General features: G+C 44.5%; 1 protein-coding gene across 1 annotated transcript in view; it reads right to left on the bottom strand.

Moving 5' to 3' along the window:
- Positions 1 to 8,574: 8,574 nt before the first annotated feature.
- The window catches only part of LOC115478513 (60S ribosomal protein L18a), a 36,209-nt gene continuing 24,688 nt past the window's right edge, over positions 8,575 to 20,095 (bottom strand). The window contains exons 3-5 of the mRNA XM_030215903.1: positions 18,774 to 18,903; positions 9,609 to 9,718; positions 8,575 to 8,735 (exon numbers count right to left, since the gene is read on the bottom strand). Of these exons, the coding sequence (XP_030071763.1) occupies positions 8,643 to 8,735; positions 9,609 to 9,718; positions 18,774 to 18,903 (333 nt within the window). The 3' untranslated portion in view covers positions 8,575 to 8,642. The remainder of the gene's footprint in view (positions 8,736 to 9,608; positions 9,719 to 18,773; positions 18,904 to 20,095) is intronic.

Here is a 20,095-nt window from a genome sequence, read left to right as displayed (position 1 = left end):
GCAGGGAAAGGGCGAACCTATGTGCCTTTAAAGTGAAGCTGCTATAGCCTCCAACACCCCTGCTAACAACTGGCAAAAGCACAGGAGTAACCTCCAGGCAGATTTTAGATGGAGCTCGGAGAAGCTGCAGCCACTCTGCTAGGGGAGATAGAGAATACTGAAGAGAGGCAGTGGAGCAAGCTGGTATGAGGCACTGAAAAAGTGTGCTCTCTATCTCCCTCTGCTGGTTGATGGACACAACCCATCTGTAATGGCTGCATCTGCTTGATGACAAGGAAATGGGTGCTGTGGAAGACTGGCAGCACATCTGAATATCCTCACAATCTAGTCCAGGTAACTTCCAGGTCCTCCCTGCTCCATCCAGGGCCTCCTCTCCAGGTGCCTAGCGCTTCCACTAGATGCCTTCCAGGGGCTGTGGACTTGCAGCCCATCTGCATATCCTCACAACCTAGTCCAGGGTGACTCCCAGGTCCACCCAGATGCATCCATGGCCTTCTGTCACGGTGAAATGCGCCATCTTCTGTGAACTATTTGTATTTTCTGATATTTCTTATGACTCCAATACAGTTCCTCTTCTTGGTACTTTCCCTTCCCGATCTCTTTCTCTAATCTCAAACCACTGTATATTGCAGGAACACATTACCCACCTTTTGCTTTTATCATCTCACATCCCTTCTTCTCAGCTCTCAACCTGTTTCCTTCCTTTTATTCAACCATTTCCATTTTGTCTGATTACATCTCGTCTTCGTTGCCTCTCCTACTCTTCTCCGTACTCTCTTGCTCCTCCTCCTGAACTCTGCTGGGGATATCAATCCCAATCCTGGTCCTCCACATCAGCTCTCACCCTATTCATGCAGGTCACACAGTGATGTCTCCAATCTAAATTCTGTTCCTCTCCTTCTCTGCTTTTCTAATGTGCCAGTGGAATATCCGCTCTGTCTGCAACAAACTTTCCTACATCCATGACCTCTTTAGCTCTCATACTCTCCATCTGCTTGCCTGAGACTCTGCTTCAGCTGTGGCCCTGCGTTATGGAGGCTACCTTTTCTCCCATACTCCTCACCCGGTTGGCCGCGGAGGTGGTGTCAGGTTATTAATCTCAGTCTCACTGCTTTTCTTCCTTCATAGTCCACGTCTATTCATTCCTCTACTCAAGAGTAGCTGTCATTTATTGACCCCCTGGTAAGTCCCTTTCTTCCTTTCTCACCAACTCTTGGCTTTCCTTCTTTCTTGAACCTACATCTCCTTCCCTCTTTCTTGGGGATTTTAACATTCATGCTAATGAGCCCTCTGACTCTTATGCTTCTCAGTTTCTCGTTTTAACATTCTCTTTCAATCTTCAACTGTGCCCCACTACCCCGACTCACCAGAATGGCTAGTTTTGATCTTATCTTCTCCAACAGTTCACTCTCCAGTTTCTGCGTCTCAGCTCTTCCCCTCTCTGACCATCATCTGATTACTTTCACACTTAAACACCTTCCCTCCCAATCCTGTCCAATCTCCACTAATACATTTAGGAATCTTCAGACTATTGACTCTTCTACTCTGTCCTCCAGTGTTTCAAATCTCGTCAACCAGTATGTTATCCAAGTCTGTCAATGACGTTGTCTCTTCCTATACTATTCTCTCCTCTGCTCTGGATACTCTTGCTCCTCCCATTCTGTAAGGCGTACCAAACCTCAGCCTTGGCCGACCTATAGAATCTGCTACCTATGGTCCTGTGCCCGATCTGCCAAATGCCTTTGGCTGAAATCCCATGCTCAAGCTGACTTCATACATTTCAAATTCTTGCTGACCTCCTTCCAGTTTGCTCTTTCACTATCCAAACAGAACTACATCCAGTTGACAAACTCTCTTGGCTCAAACCCTCAGGGTCTCTTTTCCACACTGAACTCTCTCCTCAAAGTGCCTTCACTTTCTCCCCAGACTCTGGCCGAGTATTTTCATGATAAGGTTTTATTTATGTATTTTTATTTATTTGTTACATTTGTATCCCACATTTTCCCACCTATTTGCAGGCTCAATGTGGCTTACATAGTACCGTAATGGCATTCGCCAGTTCTGGTATGAACAAATACAAGGTGTTATTATGGTAGAATAGGGTTATGAATGGTAGGTATATAGTGAATTTAAGAAGGAAGTGGGAAATGTCCATAATGATCTTTGGTTTTGTTGTGTTGCGGCTAGTTAGTCTTATGTTGGGTCAGTGGGATATGCCTTCCTGAATAGGTTGGTTTTTAGTTCTTTCCGGAAATTTAGGTGGTCGTATGTTGTTTTTACTATTTTTGGCAATGCGCTTAAATAAGAGAAACTGAATGCGTACGTTGATTTGTACTTGAGTCTTTTACTGCTTGGGTAGTGAAGAATTAAGTATGTTCATGTTGATCGCGTTGTGTTTCTGATTGGCAGGTCTATGAGGTCTGTCATGCATCCTGGGGCTTCACCATAGATGATTTTGTAAACCAGGGTGCAGATTTTGAAAGCAATACGCTCTTTGATTGGGAGCCAGTGCAGTTTTTCTGAGCGGTTTGGCGCTTTCAAAACACGCTTTTCCAAATATAAGCCTGGCTGCTGTGTTCTGAGTGGTCTGGAGTTGCTTTATAATTTGTTCTTTGCAATCCACATAGATTCCATTGCAGTAGACAGCAAGGCTTAGTATCATTGATTGGATCAAGTTGCGGAATGTTTCCCTCGGGAAGAATGGTTTCACACATTTTAGTTTCCACATTGAATGAAACATTTTCTCTATGGTAGATTTTGCTTGGTTCTCTAGTGAGAAGTTTCGGTTGATTGTTACTCTGAGAATTTTCAGGCTGTCTGTGATGGGAAGGGTATAGCCTGGGGTGTTTATGTTTGTGGGTTTATATGTGTTGTATTGGGATGAGATGAGGCAGTGTGTCTTTTCTGTGTTAAGTTTTAATTGGAATGCATTTGCCCATGAGTCCATGATGTTCAAACTGAGCTTGAGTTAATTGATTTCTGCTACATCGTGTTTGTAGGGTATATTGTGACATCATCAGCATATATGAATGGGTTAAGGCCTTGACTAGTGGGGTCATCATGAGGTTGAAAAGGATCGGTGATAATGGTGATCCTTGCGGTACTCCAGTCTGGTTTCCAAGGTGGTGATATGTTTGCGTTAGCTTTCACTTGATATGTTCTTGTGGTTAAGAAACCCTTGATCCATTTGAGTGTAGTTCTGCTGATTCCGAAGTAATCTAGGAGTCTTAGTAATATATTGTGATTGACCATGTCGAATGCGCTGGACATGTCAAATTGTAGGAGAAGTATACTTTTCTCTTTTGCTATTTCATGCTTGAATTTAGTTAGGAGAGTAAGTAACACTGTTTCAGTGCTGTGTAGAGGGCGGAATCCTGATTGTGATTCGTGTAGCATTGTGAATTTGTCTAAGTAATCATTAAGTTGTTTAGTTACCAAGCCTTCCATTAATTTGACTGCCAGTGGGATACATGTTACTGGACAGTTCACAACATTAAACTTGAATTCTCAATCAAGTCTCCTCTACCTCTCCTTCCCTTAATCCATTCTCTCAACCCGCCTCCTTTTCTGAAATCACTGAACTGCACATTTTCTTTCCTCCTCCAAACTGACTACCTATTCCTCTGATCCTATTCCCACTCGACTTAGTACTCTCTCTCCTACTGTCTTCCCTTCTGTTATATCCTCAATCTTTCACTTTCCACTGCAACTGTTCCTGATACCTTCAAAACATGCCGTAGTCTCCAATGACCTGTTCCTGGCCAGATCCAAAGGTCTCTTCTTCCTCATTTTCTTGATCAATCTGCTGCTTTTGACACTGTTGATCACCATCTACTCCTTGATATGCTGTCTTCACTTGGATTTCAGGACTCTGTTCTTTCCTGGTTTTCTTCTCATCTCTCCCATTGCACTTTTAGTGTGTACTCTGGTGGATCCTCCTCCACCTCTAACCCACTATAAGTTGGTGTACCTTAGGGCTCTGTCTTGGGACCTCTTCTTTTTTTTCCATCTTCCCTTGGTGCTTTGATCTCATCCTATGGTTTTCAGTATCAACTTTATGCTGACTCCCACATCTACCTCTCCACACCAGAAATTTCAGCAGGCATCCAGCAGCAAGCCTCAGTCTGCCTGACATTGCTGCCCGGATGTCTCACCGCCATCCGAAACTAAACATGACTGAACTTATCTTTCCCCCTAAACCTATCTCTCTCCTCTTCCCCCATTCTTCATCTCTGTGGATAACACTCATTGACCCTATCTCATCCACTCGTAACCTTGGGGTTATCTTTGACTCCACTCTCTGCACATATTTAACAGACTGCTAAAACCTGTCATTTCTTTCTCTATAATCATCAAAATTTGTCCTTTCTTTTCTGAGCACACTACCAAAGCCCTTATCCACATTCTTATTACCTCTCGATAAGAATAGTGCAACTTGCTTCTCACAGGTCTCTCACTAAGCTTCAACCTGTTCAAAATTCTACTGCACAACTTATATTCCACTATATTAGCCCTCTCCTCAAGTCACTTCATTGGCTCCCTATCCATTTCTGCACACAGTTCAAACTGCTCTTATTGCCTTACAAGTGCATTCTCTCTGTAGCTCCTCAGTACCTCTCCATTCTTATATCTCCTTGCCGGGAACTCAGTTCATTGGGTATATCTCTTATCTGTAACCTTCTCCTCCACTGCCAACTAGAGATTTGCAAAGGAACGGAGTTCCAGTGAGGACGGAAGCAGTTCCTGTGGGGTACTTGGGGACGGAAACAATTTCTACAGGGTTCCCATGAAAGTGTAAGGTGCATTTGCACCAGCCTCTCATCTAGCAATGACCAAGTTGAGTGCTGTCGAAAGGTTTTGAGCAGGTTACAGCAGAAAGCAACAGTAATAATTACAACTGGGTTGATTTTGATTTTACATAAAATAAGAGGTTAACATACAAGACTAGCTGGGTGGTACATTTACATAAAATAACAGATGCTAACATGTAAGACTAAAGAGATGGGCCAGAGGACAGTTTTCATTTGATATAGCACTGTGATTTGGTCTAGTAATGAGTGAGCAACATTTGAAGGATTTTGAACGTTGTATGTTTCTAGAGTAGTTTTATGACTGTACGTTACTAGGGAAATAGAGTTTTGAGAATAAGTTTTATCACAGAACATGTTTCTTGTATAGTGTGGTATTTATAGTGTTGTGAAACAGAATAGCAGGCGATATTCCAGATCTTGGCAGCTTGGTAGGAGACTAGACATGAGAAGACTCTCTTGAAGCGAAAGTCTTTGTAGGGTGGAAATAGTAGTTTGTGGACATTTCTTGTGCTGTATCCTGAGTTCAGAAATGTAACAAGAGGAGACATATAGAATGGGGCAAAACCCTGCATAATTCTGAAGATAAAGCAGGGCTTAAAAACAATTCTGGTCTCTATAGGTAGCTGGTGGAACTGTTTGTAGAGAGGGTGAGCCTGTCAATTTTTTCCAAGCCAGTGATGAGCCTGATGGCTGAGTTTCAAACAATTTGTAGTTTGCTCAGAGGTAGATGATGTTGTAGCAGTCCAGTTTGGTTAGTATTGGGGCATGAACCATAAGTCTGAAGTGGTCTTGCATGAAGTATTTTCTTAAGCATCTGAAAGTTGTGCATGAGGAAGAAACTTTTTTACCGTCCCATTTACCTGCGCTTCCCAGGTTAGGTTCTGGTCTATTATGATGCTGAGTATTTTCAAGGTAGATTCTAAGGTGAATGAGGTGCCATTCTGATTTGTGGAGATATGGTAGCCTGCTGGGAGAAAAGTTTGTGTTTTTTCACAGCTCAGTTTTAAGTGATTATTGGTCATTCAGCAGGTGATTTCAGAGATGCAGTGTTCTATGTATGTTGTCATGAGTTGGGATTAACACTGCAGTACCATCCGCATAAAAAAAACCCCATAGAAATCTGTATTTTCCAGAGCATATGAAGTGAGGCCATAAGAACATTGAACAGGATGGGCGAGAGTGGTGAGCCTTGTGGAACCCCGCTGTCTGCATTCTATCTTTCACAGTGTGATTCGTTCATTTTTACCAGATAGGAACAATCCTCTAAACCATTTTAAAACTTGACCTGTAAGACCACTATTGTTTAGCATGGTTTAAGTTTGTGGTCAATCAAATTGCATGATGAAGTATAATCACAAGCATGAAACTGGTCCAAGAATCAGTTGGACCGCTAGATGACCGAGGAGTTAAAGGGGCACTCGAAGAAGACAAGGCCAAAGCAGAGATATTAAATGAATTCTTTGCTTTAATCTTAAGTGAGGAAGATGTAAAAGAGATACCAGTGCCAGAAATGGTATTCACTGCAAATGAGTCAAAGAAACTGAAAATCTCTGTAAAGCTGGAAAACAGACATAATGGGCAATCTGACAAATTAAATAGTAAAATGCCTGGACCAGCTGCCCCGGTACTTCTCCACTTAGTCCTACGCACAGAAATTGCATCAAAAAAGGCAGGACCAAACACTGAGGCAGCCACACTAAGCCTTTAGTCCTGCCTGCAACTCGTTGATTTTCCACTGCGAGTGAGAAGGCATGCCACCGGAGCTAGAAGGAACAAACAGTTTGGGGTGGAGAGCAAAACAAAAATCAACACACAACAAAAACCCCACACATCCACAGAGAACAGCCTTTTGGGTGCCAGTTTTAAGGGTCTGCCAACAGCTGGCCTGGCCTTTGCAAAACTGGCCACGCAGGCTTAAAACTGGCCAGTTGGCAACCTTAAGACAGGTGAGCCTGACATCAGTCAGGCAAAACAGTAGAGATAATAACGAAAATTACAGAGCATATACATAAACATGGATTAATGAGACAAAGCCAACATAGATTTATTTAGTCAAGGGAAGTCTTGCCTTCCGATCTGCTACATTTCTTTAAAGAAGTGAATAAATATGTTAAGCCGGTCAATATTGTGAATCTGGATTTTCAAAAGGCATTTGACAAATTACCTCACAAAAAACTCCTGAGGAAATCAGGAAGTCATAGGATAGGAGGCAATGGCCTTTTGTGGATTAAAAACTGGTTAAAAGATAGAAAATAGAGAGTAGGGTTAAATGGTCAGTATTCTCAATGGATAAGGGTAGATAGTGGGGTTCCCCAGGGGTCTTTACTGGGACTGCTACTTTTTTAACATTTAGTAATAATGCAGAGATGGGAATAACTAGTGAAATAATTAAATTTGATGACACAAAATTATACAAAGTTGTTAAATTACAAGAGGATTGCGAAAAATTGCAATAGGACCATACGAGACTGGGACACTGGGCATACCAATGACAGATGACTTAATATGAGTAAGTGCAAAGTGATTAACATGGGAAAGAGGAACCCAAACTATAGCTACATGATGCAAGGTTCCACATTAGGAGTTGCTACCCAGGATAAGGATCTAGGTGTCACTGAAGATATGTTGAAACCCTCAGGTTAGTGTGCAGCAGCAGCTAAAAAAACCAAATAGAATGTTAGGAATTATTAGGAAATGAATAGAAAACAAAAATGAGAATGTTATAATGCCTTCGTATTGCTCCATGGTGCGACCATACCTCAAATACTGTATTCAATTTTGCTCACGGCCTCAAAAAAAATTGCAAATTAGAAAAGGTTCAAAGAACGGCAACAAAACGATAAAGGAAATGGGATGACTTCCCTATGAGGAAAGGTTAAAAAAAGGTTTGGCTAATTTCCTAAAAGAAAAAGTCTTTAAATCATTATTAAGATGGACGAGAAAATCCACTGCTTATTTCTAGGATAAGCAGCAGAAAATCTGGGGGGGGGGGGGGGGGGGGGGGGGGGGGGGGGGGGGGAGAGAGAGTGAAATAGTAGTGATTTCTGCTACAAGCAGAATCAAAAGTGGTGATGGGCTGCATGTGACTTCTATTTTACGTTTTCTACAAAGTGTACCTTGTGTACATAGATGGGCTAAACATTTATAAACTAAGTTTCACTGTTATCTACCAGCTTTCTGGATTGTGATGCATAATGCACTGCTATGGAAGTTACTATAAATGAGCATCATGGATGCAAACCATAGGATTTAAAAACGATTCCTTTTTAATGTAGTATTGTGATATTTGGGGCAGGGCTCTTAATGTACCAGAGCTGGTGGTGGGAGCGGGACTGGTAGTTGGGAGGCGAGGATAGTGCTGGGCAGACTTATACAGTCTGTGCCAGAGCTGGTGGTGGAGGCGGGGTTGGTGGTTGGGAGGCGGGGATAGGGCTGGCCAGACTTAAACGGTCTGTGCCCTGAAGAGGACAGTACAAATAAAAAAGTACCACATATGAATTTATCTTCTTGGGCAGACTGGATGGACCGTGCAGGTCTTTTTCTGCCGTCTTCTACTATGTTTATGTTTACCCGATACTTGTGACCTCAATTGGCCACTGTTGACATTCAAAGGGTGATATCTAAACGATGGCTCAGTTTGGTTTTCATCTGCTATCTTAGTATGTAGATGGGTAGGGTTGTACTTGCCACTTATGCACATTACTTACCTCCCTCCCCCCAGCATTGTCTTTAACCATAGAAAAAGGTACACATCAGTACAACGTAGTGCCACAAGACACATGACATTCAGATAAGTATTTTATTAGCCCAAAAGGCTGAACAGTTTTCCTTTTAGAAGAATGTATTTGGTCTCTTGGTGGTGAAACGTGGTTTATGCTGACGGCGCAAAACTCTGTGTGGCAGAGGGAACTTAATTTTGGAGTCCTACAAGAAAGAAAAAAAAAAAAAAAGAAAAGAAAAGAAAAGGTTAGCATGTATGGTCCTGACAAAGTAATTACAGAATGAGTACACCTGTATCTAACCACCACCACAAATATACCATTGGAGTAAGTGGCTGTCCTTTGTTTTGATCCTCTCTGGCATACAGATGAATGGAGAATTTAAGGCTCTGTTTTAATTATCTGAACTTCATTGCAAAAAAGAGCTATCTGAATGCCTCATGAATCAAGGCTCCTCAAAGTGTTATTCCAGATGCTGAATAGATCTCCATTCAAAATGTCTGCTAACACTGGAAGAAGCCTTGGTTTAGTAACATAGCAAGGTTTTTAGGATACACAAAAATGAATACACATGAAATCAATTTGCACACGCTGAGACAGATGCCTGTAAATTAATATCATGCATATTCCCTGTGGATATTCAGAAACACTGACTAGCATTCAGGTCCCTGGAACAGGTTTGAGAAGCCCTAATCTAAACAGGTACTGCACTAAACATATGACACTGAGCAAAAATCCCAGGGGTACATTCTCTACTGCTATTAGAGGGCCAACTGTATTGTAGCAGCATCTCAATATTACAAGAGAGCTTTTTATTTTCTTAATCTGACCCAAATTTTTAGCAATAAAGTTAAAATTCTAACTAATGGCACTCACTAATTTTAGGGTTCAAGCTATCAACTGAATACAGATTAAACACAAATGACATTTCCAAATAGCTTTTTATACAACTAGGTTTAATTTTGTATCCAAGTGCAAAATTTTACATTAATAAACATTCACTATTTAGTTCACAATCCTGTCTGTGGCTCCAACGAGGGAAGAAAAAGAAAGTTGCCAATATACAGATTTCTCTTACATGAAACTGTTTGACTGCAGGTCTACGGCACTTGCTAGCTGCTATCTGCTCAACTTTCATAATCTGGATAGAGTGGGCCCGGGCACGATGACGAGCACCCATATCACGATCTGCAAGAAAGTCAATGCAGTTATTTAGCATTCCAAAGATTTTAGCAGAGTCTCAATAGCATTCTGGCTCTAGAGTCTTCTCAAACATTGGGTAGGAGGAGCTGACATTGTTATAAAATTGCTGCAGGAAGCTCCACTTTTGAGAGCAGCATAGAGTGCTTGTAACAGATTACAACAGTATCCCAACAGCTGGGTCTGTGTCTAGGACAATGTAGCAAGAAGTTCCAAATAAAACTGAACTACAGGAATGCCATCAAGTACCTGATTTGATTACTATTTCTGATACTGTGGCACTGGTTCAACTGCTTTCCTGGGGATAAGATCTTGTTGGGCAGACTGAATGGACCATGTGAGTCTTCATTTGCCGACATTTACTATGTTATGTGTCAAGAATGGGAAAATCTCATAAATTAGGAGCCTACATTGTAGTGTACCACAGGGATCAAATGAAAATGTAGTGAAGTCAAGCACAAAAACCAAAGAATCCAGAAGATGTAAAAAAAACTGTATTCTTTAATTTATTCCTCAAAATCACATACACAAAAAAAGTAGTCCATGTTTCCAAACAATAAATAGAACTGGATGAACCAGACCTGATATGACTGTTTCGGTGAGAGTGCCTGCAACAGGAGTCAATATTCCAACTGTTTATTATATTAAACTTCAGCACATCAGCTTCAATGCAAATAAAGCAACTGTGTTCTCTAATGCTGAGAATGAAATTCTTCCAAACTCAGCTTCTGGGTTGATAGCTGCAGTCTTCACATTGTGATTTTGATGAATAAAAGTGAAGTGATTTTTCACATTTTTTAGACTAGACTCTCTGGTTTTTGTGCTTGGCCTCACTACATTTTCATTCATCCGTGAGGATCTTGTTCTCTATCCTTGTACCACAGGAGTCCCCATTATTCACTATTTTGTTTCACATCTGAGCTCACTGGGAAAATGACTAATCTATGGGCCTTTCTTAGATCTAAGCCGATATCCAGATGGTTCCCCCCCCCCCCCATCTTGACCAAAATCAAAATACTTAATAGTGTCTGAGTGCATGACTAAGCTATCAGCTTAAACTGACTGAAAACATGTTATGGATAGGTGAAATTCCAGAGAAGGGCCCCATTCTAGGGGGCAACAAAACTCCAGTCTTCTCTACAGAGCATAGGCATCATCTTTGACTCTTCCCTGTCTTTTGAGAATCAAATAGATCAAATGCTTAGACATATTTGGGCTTATTTCTCGATAGATAATGAAGAAGTTAACCCAATGTGTTTATATTACTGTTATGTTTTATATTTGAGTCTCCCAAAGAAAGTTTTTAACAGCATAAGTTGCTCCAAAAAAATGGGCTGCCAAGGTAGTTAGCAACACACATATCTCCTCTACTTTAATTCTTACACTGGCTGCCAATCTTAATATCTTAACATGAATTTTAAGATACTGTGCCTTTCTTAAAATTTTAAGTCATCTGTCCTAGTTATTTGTCAACCCTTTTAATACTGCACCCTGATTCTTGCTCAATATTACAAAAATTGTGTTCTTCCATCTGCTCAGTGTTAGGAAAAAAAAAAAAGTAATCTATTTCCAGAGGTCACTCCAATCTTATGGAACTCCCCACCTATCAAATCAAAGATAAGAGCGTTTTTTTTTTTGTTTTGTTTTTAATATTTAGGAAACTTAAGAACTCATTTCAGGAACATGTCAGTTAGGCCCAGATGCACTAAACTTAATGAGCCATTTCCCGATCACGGTAGCAGCTAACGAAAACGGAATGCAAATCATTATAATGAGCTGCAGTACCATTGCAAGGCTATTATAATGATATGCACTAACGTTTACCGATTCCCCTTACGGTGGAAACCCTAATGTGAGGTCTGCACCTCTCATTAGGCAGGGACTGCTGTGGGAAAGGAAAAAAAAAAAGCTGCGCGTCTGTGCCTAACACTGACGTCCTTCAAGGACGTCCCTGACGAGCACTGCTTTCTTTTTTCCCTTCCGATGCCCCTCCCCCTGCATTGAAAAACTTTCCGCAGCCCCCCCCCCCCCGACTGAGGCTGCCGCTCCCCCCCTCTCTTGAAATGACAGCTTCCCCGCCATCCTCTGCACCCCATGGCCCCGCCCCCGAGGTCGTCCCCACCGCCGCTCCCCCTCCACCTGCCCCCTCCATCTGCCACCAGGCCCTCACAGCGCCTCTCACCCCCGTGTGAAGGCGCTGCACCGGCCGTAGCAGGCAACAGCTGATCGCTTGGCTTCGGGACTTCCCTTCTTTCCTCCTTGGCCTGCCCTCGTCTGACGTAAGTTAGTTACTTATGTCAGATGAGGGCGGGCCAAGGAGGAAAGAAGGGAAGTCCTGAAGCCAAGTGATCAGCTGTTGCTGCTGTGGCCGATGCAGCGCCGTCACACGCGGGGGGGGGGGGGGGGGGGGGGGGGGGTGAGTGAGAGGCACTGTGAGGGCCCGGTGTCAGACGGAGGAGGGCGGAGCGGCGGCAGCGACCTCATGGGGGGGGGGGGGGGCATGAGGGTGCAGAGGATGGCGGGGAAGGTAAAATTATGTCTTACCAGATAATTTTCTTTCCACTAGTCCCTCAGATCAATCCAGAGACTTGTGGGTTATGTCCCTCCTCTAGCAGGTTAGATAGAGAGAACTCAGAAGTTTGCTACAATAGAGCATGTGCAGCCAGCCTCACTTCAGTATAAGGATACCAAAGCAGTAAGAACCATAGAACACTCTCCTGTCTCTGCAAAAGCAGCATAAACTTGGAAGAAACTCTCCGAGCTGCTATAACTTAGACATGTAAATATAAACACACTCTAACAGCCTTACCCGCCAAGAGACAAAGGAACGTGAACAGAACCGACTGAAGTATACTGAAACCGATCAGAGATTACGAAAGCGAATTCCAGGGAGGGGCTCTGGATTGATCTGAGAGACTAATGGAAAGAAAATTATCAGGTAAGACATCATTTTACCTTCCATAGCGTCCCCAGATCAATCCAGAGACTTGTGGGATGTACCAAAGTAATCCTCATCAAGGGTGGGACCGGCCTACTCCGGCCGCCAACACAGAAGTCTCAACAAGCGCCTTTCGACGCGCAGCAACATCAAGACGGCAATGCTTAACAAAGGAATGCCAAGACGACCAAGATGCCGCTTAACAAATGTCCTCCAATGACACCAGACGACACTCCGCAAAAGAGGCCTGAACCCTCTTGGAGAGTGCCTGAATGCGAATAGGGAAAGAATCCCCCAACAACAGGTACGCCGATGCAATAGCCTCCCTAAGCCACCGATAGACCGTGGCCTTAGAGGTCATGTTTGCTTTCTTATGACCTGCGAACAGCACAAAAAGATGATCTGCTTTCGAAACAAATTAGTAACCTCCAAATAACACATCAGAGGTCTCCTAACGCCTAAACCCCATAGAGCTCAAAAATTGAAGGATGGATGGCAACACCATTCCCTGGTTAACGTGAAAACGTGTGACCTTAGAAACCAAGGACGGCACCCTTCGAATTGTCACTCCCTCTTCCGAAAAAAACGGAGAAAGGGGCTCTGCACGAAAGGGCCTGAAGCTCAGACACCCGCCTGGCTGAAGCCATTGCCACCAGAAACACAGTCTTCAACTTGAAAACATTCAAGATCTTTACTCAGGGGCTCGAAAGGAGACTGCCAAAACGCCCTAAGGAGCAGGTTCAAATTCTAATCCGGCACCACCGGAACCCAAGGAGGTCTGAGATGCACTACACCACGAAGAAAACGAACAAACTCTGGCCGAGACACTAAGGAGTGGCTCCCCGAACGACCCCTCCAGGAAGCCAATGCCGCTAACTGACCCTTTAAAGTACTTAGCGACAGTTCCTTAACCATCACTTCCTGCAAAAAGGCCAGAAAGGACACAAGAGGGTCTGATTGAGGGGAAATGCCTGCCAGGGAACCCCAAGCCACAAACGACCTCCACACGCAGTAGAAGTGGAACATTGCGCCTGCAACATGGTCCCAAAAAACGCCTCTGGCTATCCTGGACACCTCAGATGCGACCGTACAAAGGCGAGGCTATAAGCCCAAATGGAGCATGATCTTTCATGACTACCGGCCCCTGATGGATAAGACCCGGACAGTGAGACAGGTGGAACGGCTCGTCGATCAGGAGGCGAATCAAGCCCGCATACCAAGGACATCTGGGCCAGTCCGTCGCAATAAGTATTACCGGACCTGGAAGACGAGAGATTTCCCCATTACTTGACTGACCCTCGGCCAGGGAGGAAAGACATATAGAAGCTCCAACGGCCACGGCTGAAGAATGGCGCCTATTCCTTCGGACTCAAACTCTCTGCCTCTTAACTGTTGTTGCTCACAGCTTTATTAGTAGTAACAGTGGGATTTGAACCGGCTACCTCTGTTTGAACTAAGCCCTCTTGAGGCTCCCTGGCACTTCGCTTCAGGACAGTTTGTAAAGACACGTGCCCATCCTGCTCTCCACCCTGGCCTCAGGCTCCTAGAGCAGGACTCCAGCTGGTCTTCATTACAAGACCAGTGCTGTTACCACTTGGTCACAGCTGCACTTTGCTGAAGAACCGGGTCATCTTGGGACTGTAGAATCAAGCCATGAGATCCATCACTAGAGTCCGCCAGCAATCCAAAACCTGGCTGACAGCTGGCGGAGAGAGCTCCCACTATCTGGCATCCAAGCAATTGCGACTGAAAAAGTTGGCCTGTACACTTAGCACTCCCACTATGTGAGCCGCCAACAACCGAACTCGACTCTTCTCTGCCCCAAGAGGCAGCACGGACGCCTCTTCGGGCAGCGGAGCACTTCAAGTTCCAACCTGCCGAATGATGTAACCTACCGCCGTTGCATTGTCGCAGAGAACTCGGACTGGTTGAACTCTCAACAACATCTCGAAAGCTAGGAGCGCCAACCGAAACGCCCGAAGTTCCAGAGATTGAACTGCAACCTGGACTCTGAGGGGGAGCAACTCCCCTGAGCTGAGTGGCCGAGAACCACACGCCACTCCGATGAGGCAAAAGGCATGCCTCGAGTCAGTATCCGACCTGAGCCAACACCGCAGAGTAAAAGAAGCTTGCGGTATCCAGGGAAAACGAATTGAAGAACCTCGGAAAGGAAAGACAAACGGTTGAGTAGATAACATTGCAAAGGCCGCATGCAGCTCCGGGCCCAAGGAACGACCCCTGAACATAGTCCAACGCTGTTGGAGCCTTCACCCAATGAGGGAAGAAACCTGGCACAGCTTCGCCCGTCGCTGTTCTGGAAGAAAAACTCCGCCCTGACGGGTATCAGTCGTACTACCAGGTACACCAGAGACAGATGGTGTAGCAGCATGTCTGTAGTACCATTGCATGCTAGAGAGAGAGAGAGAGAGAGAAGCAAAATTTAATACTGAAGAGTTCTGAAAACTGTTCCAGTCATGTAAGAACTACTTGGCCAAGCAAGCCATAAGAGATAATGAAATAAAATATGCCCCACTGGAAATCTAGCTGAGCCCACAGTATCTAATAGGATGGAAAAACCAGCCTTGAACCTATAACCTTCAGGCTGAAAGGCCAGCCGCCCTCCTCAATAAAACTAGATTGATGTAAACAATACCCACAGAGCAAATGCCACCAGAGGGGAGCCCAGAGGGTGCAGGGTTACCAAGGAAACCGAGAGAAACCTAAGAGGCCTGCACTAGCCTCAAAATGTAACATTTCTCACAGAAACATGTAGTCAACAGCCTTAAGCCTGACTACTAAAACACTGTACTGCCATGTCTGAGAAAGGAGAAGAGTGGAAGAGTGCAAACCTAGGGTAGGATCCCTAATCCGGATCCCTTCCTTTCTTCCATTAAAGATGTACACAACCCCTGAACCTCCTCAAGGAGGGTCCAGAAATAGTCTTACTGTAACTCACCTCCTGAAGCACAGGCATCTCTACCAGGAGACTTTCAGATAGGCAGTACTTCCCAAGCAGCAGCCTAAGGATCTCCCTGTCACGGCACAGCTGCAGGGGACTAAAGGGTCAGCTACCTCGCCCCTGGAAAGCTGAGGAAAACTCAAAGCTGTGGAAAACCAATATGCAGAAACTGGAGTGCTCCACACTAGGTTTCCAATCACATTCCTGAAATATCTACATATAAAACTGCCTGAATTGCAAGCACATCAGAACCCAGGGGAGCATTGGGGCCTCAGCAGTGCCATGTGGAGTGGCAATAAAGATGGAGCTACACTAGACTGTAAGCTCTTGAGCAGGGACTGTCTCTTTATGTCAGGTGTTCAGCGCTGCAAGTGTTTGGTAGCGCATACAAATGCTAATAATCAAGCGCGCACATATACCCAAGAACAGAATAGCCTCATGAACCTAACAGGGTTCCGCCGGCATCCTAGTGCCCGACCAAATGAAGAGCTAACCGTGGAGGATATAAAATTAGCCCTTACAATGCCTGTATAAAGAACAGAATCAGTTCTTCCCTTTAAAGAGCCTGGTCGCAGTGAGGTCAACTCCCTCACCCGCGAGCAACTCCCTCTATTCAAGGTGCCCTGAAAAGGATTCCCCTGATCCTGGGACACCCTCCGAATCCATATGTCATCCCAGGGTTATTATGGAGGGCTAAGTGACTTGCCCACGGACAGAAGGAGCAGCAGAGGGAAACGACCCAGACAGCCAGGTTCAAAGCCTGCTGCACTAACCATTATGCTACTCCTCCACTCTACTGGCCCCTTAAACCCAACCGGGCCATCTTAGGTGGCTTCTGTACTAACTCAGAGCCCGAGGCAGCAGAGCCTCGAAAATGGCCGCCTCCTGCCCCTCTCCCTCAGAGCGCAATAAAAACGCTTTGAGCAAAAGAGTACAAACTCCGGGGAAAATGCCCCCATAATAGCCTTTTCCATGAGAGAAATCGAGGCTTCTCTGTCGGAGGGAGCCCCAGCAGATCCGGCGCTGCATCCTGAGACCGCAGCGCTAGCGAGAAAATGGCTCCGGCGGATCAACCGTTCCAGTCACAGACTTTGCCGCCAAGGCGAGAAACAATCCCTTTTGGCGCCGTGGTGCCCAACACGCAATCCCCTGATCCGCACTATGACTCACTACCGTCGCGGAACAAAACTCGCAGGGAAACGACGTGCCACCGTGCCTCGCAGTGCGAGCCGCGCTTAACTGACTCCAACAGAACGAACATAGCCCCAAAAGCCTTACCTTCTCCGCAGTCCCAGCCCTGCTCACGTTCCAATTAAGCTGAACGGAGAATCGTTCCAAGCACCAAGCAAGCCAAAATGAGGCTGGACTGGAGAATCGTTCCATCTGGTTCTTTTTTAAGAGACAGGCGAGGAATACAGCCAAAATCCTCAACAGAATTTAAGTAGGCTGATAGGGGGAGAAGGGTAGGGACCTGGCACCACCAGGTGTATCTCAGAATGTGCTCCAGCACCTCAACCCCAGAGAAAGCTCAACACACCCGAGGGAATGGGATAGGAGCCTCAGGCCACAGAGCTGCACTTTATGCTCCCTTCTACCTGCTAGATAGAGAGAATACTGAAGTGAGGCTGGCTGCACATGCTCTATTGTAGCAAACTTCTGATTCTCTCTATCTAACCTGCTAGAGGAGGGACATAACCCACAAGTCTCTGGATTGATCTGGGGACGATATAGAAGCTGTCATTTCAAGAGAGGGGGAGCGACGGTGACCTCGGGGAGAGGGGGGGGGGGGCTGCAGAAAGCTCTTTCAATGCAGGGGGGAGTGGCGGTGGCAACCTCGGGCGGGGAGGGGGGGGGGGTGGCAAGGATATCCATAAAGGACGTCCATGGGCATGTTGTCTTTTTTTTTTTTTGACGTCCTTGGCATAACGCTTGGCTGCTCTGCGCATGCTCTACCGGCTGATTCTCCGACCGTTTTACGAGGGATTAGAGAATGCAAGTGAGATGCAACGAGCAGCTCATTTGCATTCCCTTTCTTTGATGCATTGCAGTTCCCTACCGATTCGCTATGGAATTCAGTAGGGAACGGCTCTAACGACGACTTTAGTTCATCTGGCTGTTAGTGCCTTTTATAACATTATTCTGTATTTTCATTTTCTTTTCAAATTGTTTTGCATTTGCATATTTTTTCTTAGTTCTACGTAATTTTCTTTTGTAAACCGTTCAAAGCACTTGGGTTGGATGGGATATAGAACATTGTAACTGCATATTATTAATCACGCCTGCCTTGAATAGTTAAACATCGTAAACATAGTAGATGACGGCAGAAAAAGACCTGCACGGTCCATCCAGTCTGCCCAAGAAGATAAATTCATATGTGGTACTTTTTTATTTGTACTGTCCTCTTCAGGGCACAGACCGTATAAGTCTGGCCAGCCCTATCCCCGCCTCCCAACCACCAACCCCGCCTCCCACCACCAGCTCTGGCACAGACTGTATAAGTCTGCCCAGCACTATCCTCGCCTCCCAACTACCAGTCCCGCCTCCCACCACCAGCTCTGGCACATTAAGAGCCCTGCTCCAAATATCACAATACTACATTAAAAAGGAATCGTTTTTAAATCATATGGTTTGCATCCATGATGCTCATTTATAGTAACTTCCATAGCAGTGCAATATGCATCACAATCCAGAAAGCTGGTAGATAACAGTGAAACTTAGTTTATAAATGTTTAGCCCATCTATGTACAGAAGGTACACTTTCTAGAAAACGTAAAATAGAAGTCACATGCAGCCCATCACCACTTTTGATTCTGCTTGTAGCAGAAATCACTACTATTTCACTTACCCCCCCCCCCCCTCCAATTTACTAAAGCTTAGCTCGATTTATCTGCATTATTCCTATGGGCCCTACTGCTAAGTTTTAGTAAACAACACCCTTAATTTTAATCAATATCAATCAGTATCTGATACTTTCATTACCCCCCCCCCCCCTCCCCAAACACACCAGAAGACAGAGGAGCAAAATATAAAACCAAACAGTTAAAACATACTTTAGCAAGCAATGATTTAAGATACAGGAACCATGCACAAAGAAAACAAATTATCAAGTTTCAGAACAGCAATGCCATCTTATTGGGTTTCCTTACAGCACTGTGTCACAGCACCAGCAGTAGTCAGGTCTCGGTATTCCCTGTACATATTGTGGGTTCCACTGCGAGAATCATAGCGCAACCAGATCCCAAAGTTCTTGACCCTCAGCGGAGATTTCTCAAAAACCTGCATAGTGTGTGAAAAGGAAGCACATATAAAGAGGCTTTCCATCATTCTTTTATCCAGGTCTCTTTGCATGAAAAACCCTAGAAAAAAATTTTTTTTTTTTTTGGGAGGGGGGGGGGGGGGGGGGGGGGGGGACAGGACTGTGCAAGGAATAAGGTGGGCTGCATTAAGTTATAACACTCCATGCCAGTACAGTGTGAACAGGTTTTCAGGAGGAATTTTTGACTTTACTAGCAGCCTGCTCTTTCAAGATTTAGCTGTATTTATATTTAGCTCATGCCCTTTTAATTGACAGTACAAGGCAACTTAACTATTGTATCTGAATGTAGGTTGAATCCTCAGGGGGATTATAATCTAAACTTGTATCCGAAACACAGGAGAATGAAGTAAATCAGCCTGAGATCACAAAAAGCATAAAGATTTGAACCTTGGTTTCCCTGATTCTAAACCAGCTGCTATAACCACTGCTCATTCACATTACTGTGTCAGACTTTTTGTTGTCAACTGTACAAGCCCCAAGCTGATAAAATTGGCCATAATCAATTTAAAATCAAGAAATTTTGAGTAAGGCATAGCGAAGGGGGAAGGGAAAAGGAATGAGACCTGATATACCACCTTTCTGTGTTTTTTGCAACTACATTCAAAGCAGTTTACATACTATATACAGGTACTTATTTGCACCTGGGGCAATGGAGCGTTAAGTGACTTGCCCAGAGTCACAAGGAGCTGCAGTGGGAATTGAACCCAATTCCCCAGGATCAAAGTCCACTGCACTAACCACTAGGTTACTCCTCCAGAAGGTGGTCTGCATTTGACCTTTCAAAGCTGTCCTCTCAGGAGTATATAGGGGGACTAAAAGCAACAGGGCTGCCATGTACCATGGTCCGTTTGGCAGTTCTACAAATGGAATGCACCAAACATTTGACATAAACCCAAAATGAACTGTTTATCTAAGCTCCCCTTGTAGATCAGTGTGCATTTTTTATATTCAACGGTTTTTATTGAGGTCAATACAGAAGAGACACCTCCACAGTAGAATTGCATATAGACTGAAATAACTTGAAGTACGTAGTGTGGGCAAGCTATTACATTCCTTCAACTTTTTTTTTTTTTTTTTTTAAGCAGTGTATCCCCATCCCGCACCTTTATTCTATGTATAACATTAAACAGACCCTCATCAATTCCCAGCTAC

Source organism: Microcaecilia unicolor, chromosome 10 (genome assembly GCF_901765095.1).
Source record: "Microcaecilia unicolor chromosome 10, aMicUni1.1, whole genome shotgun sequence".
NCBI classification, from domain to species: domain Eukaryota; kingdom Metazoa; phylum Chordata; class Amphibia; order Gymnophiona; family Siphonopidae; genus Microcaecilia; species Microcaecilia unicolor.
The sequence above is the reverse complement of the archived record's forward strand: the minus strand, read 5'-3'. Positions and strand labels throughout refer to the sequence as shown.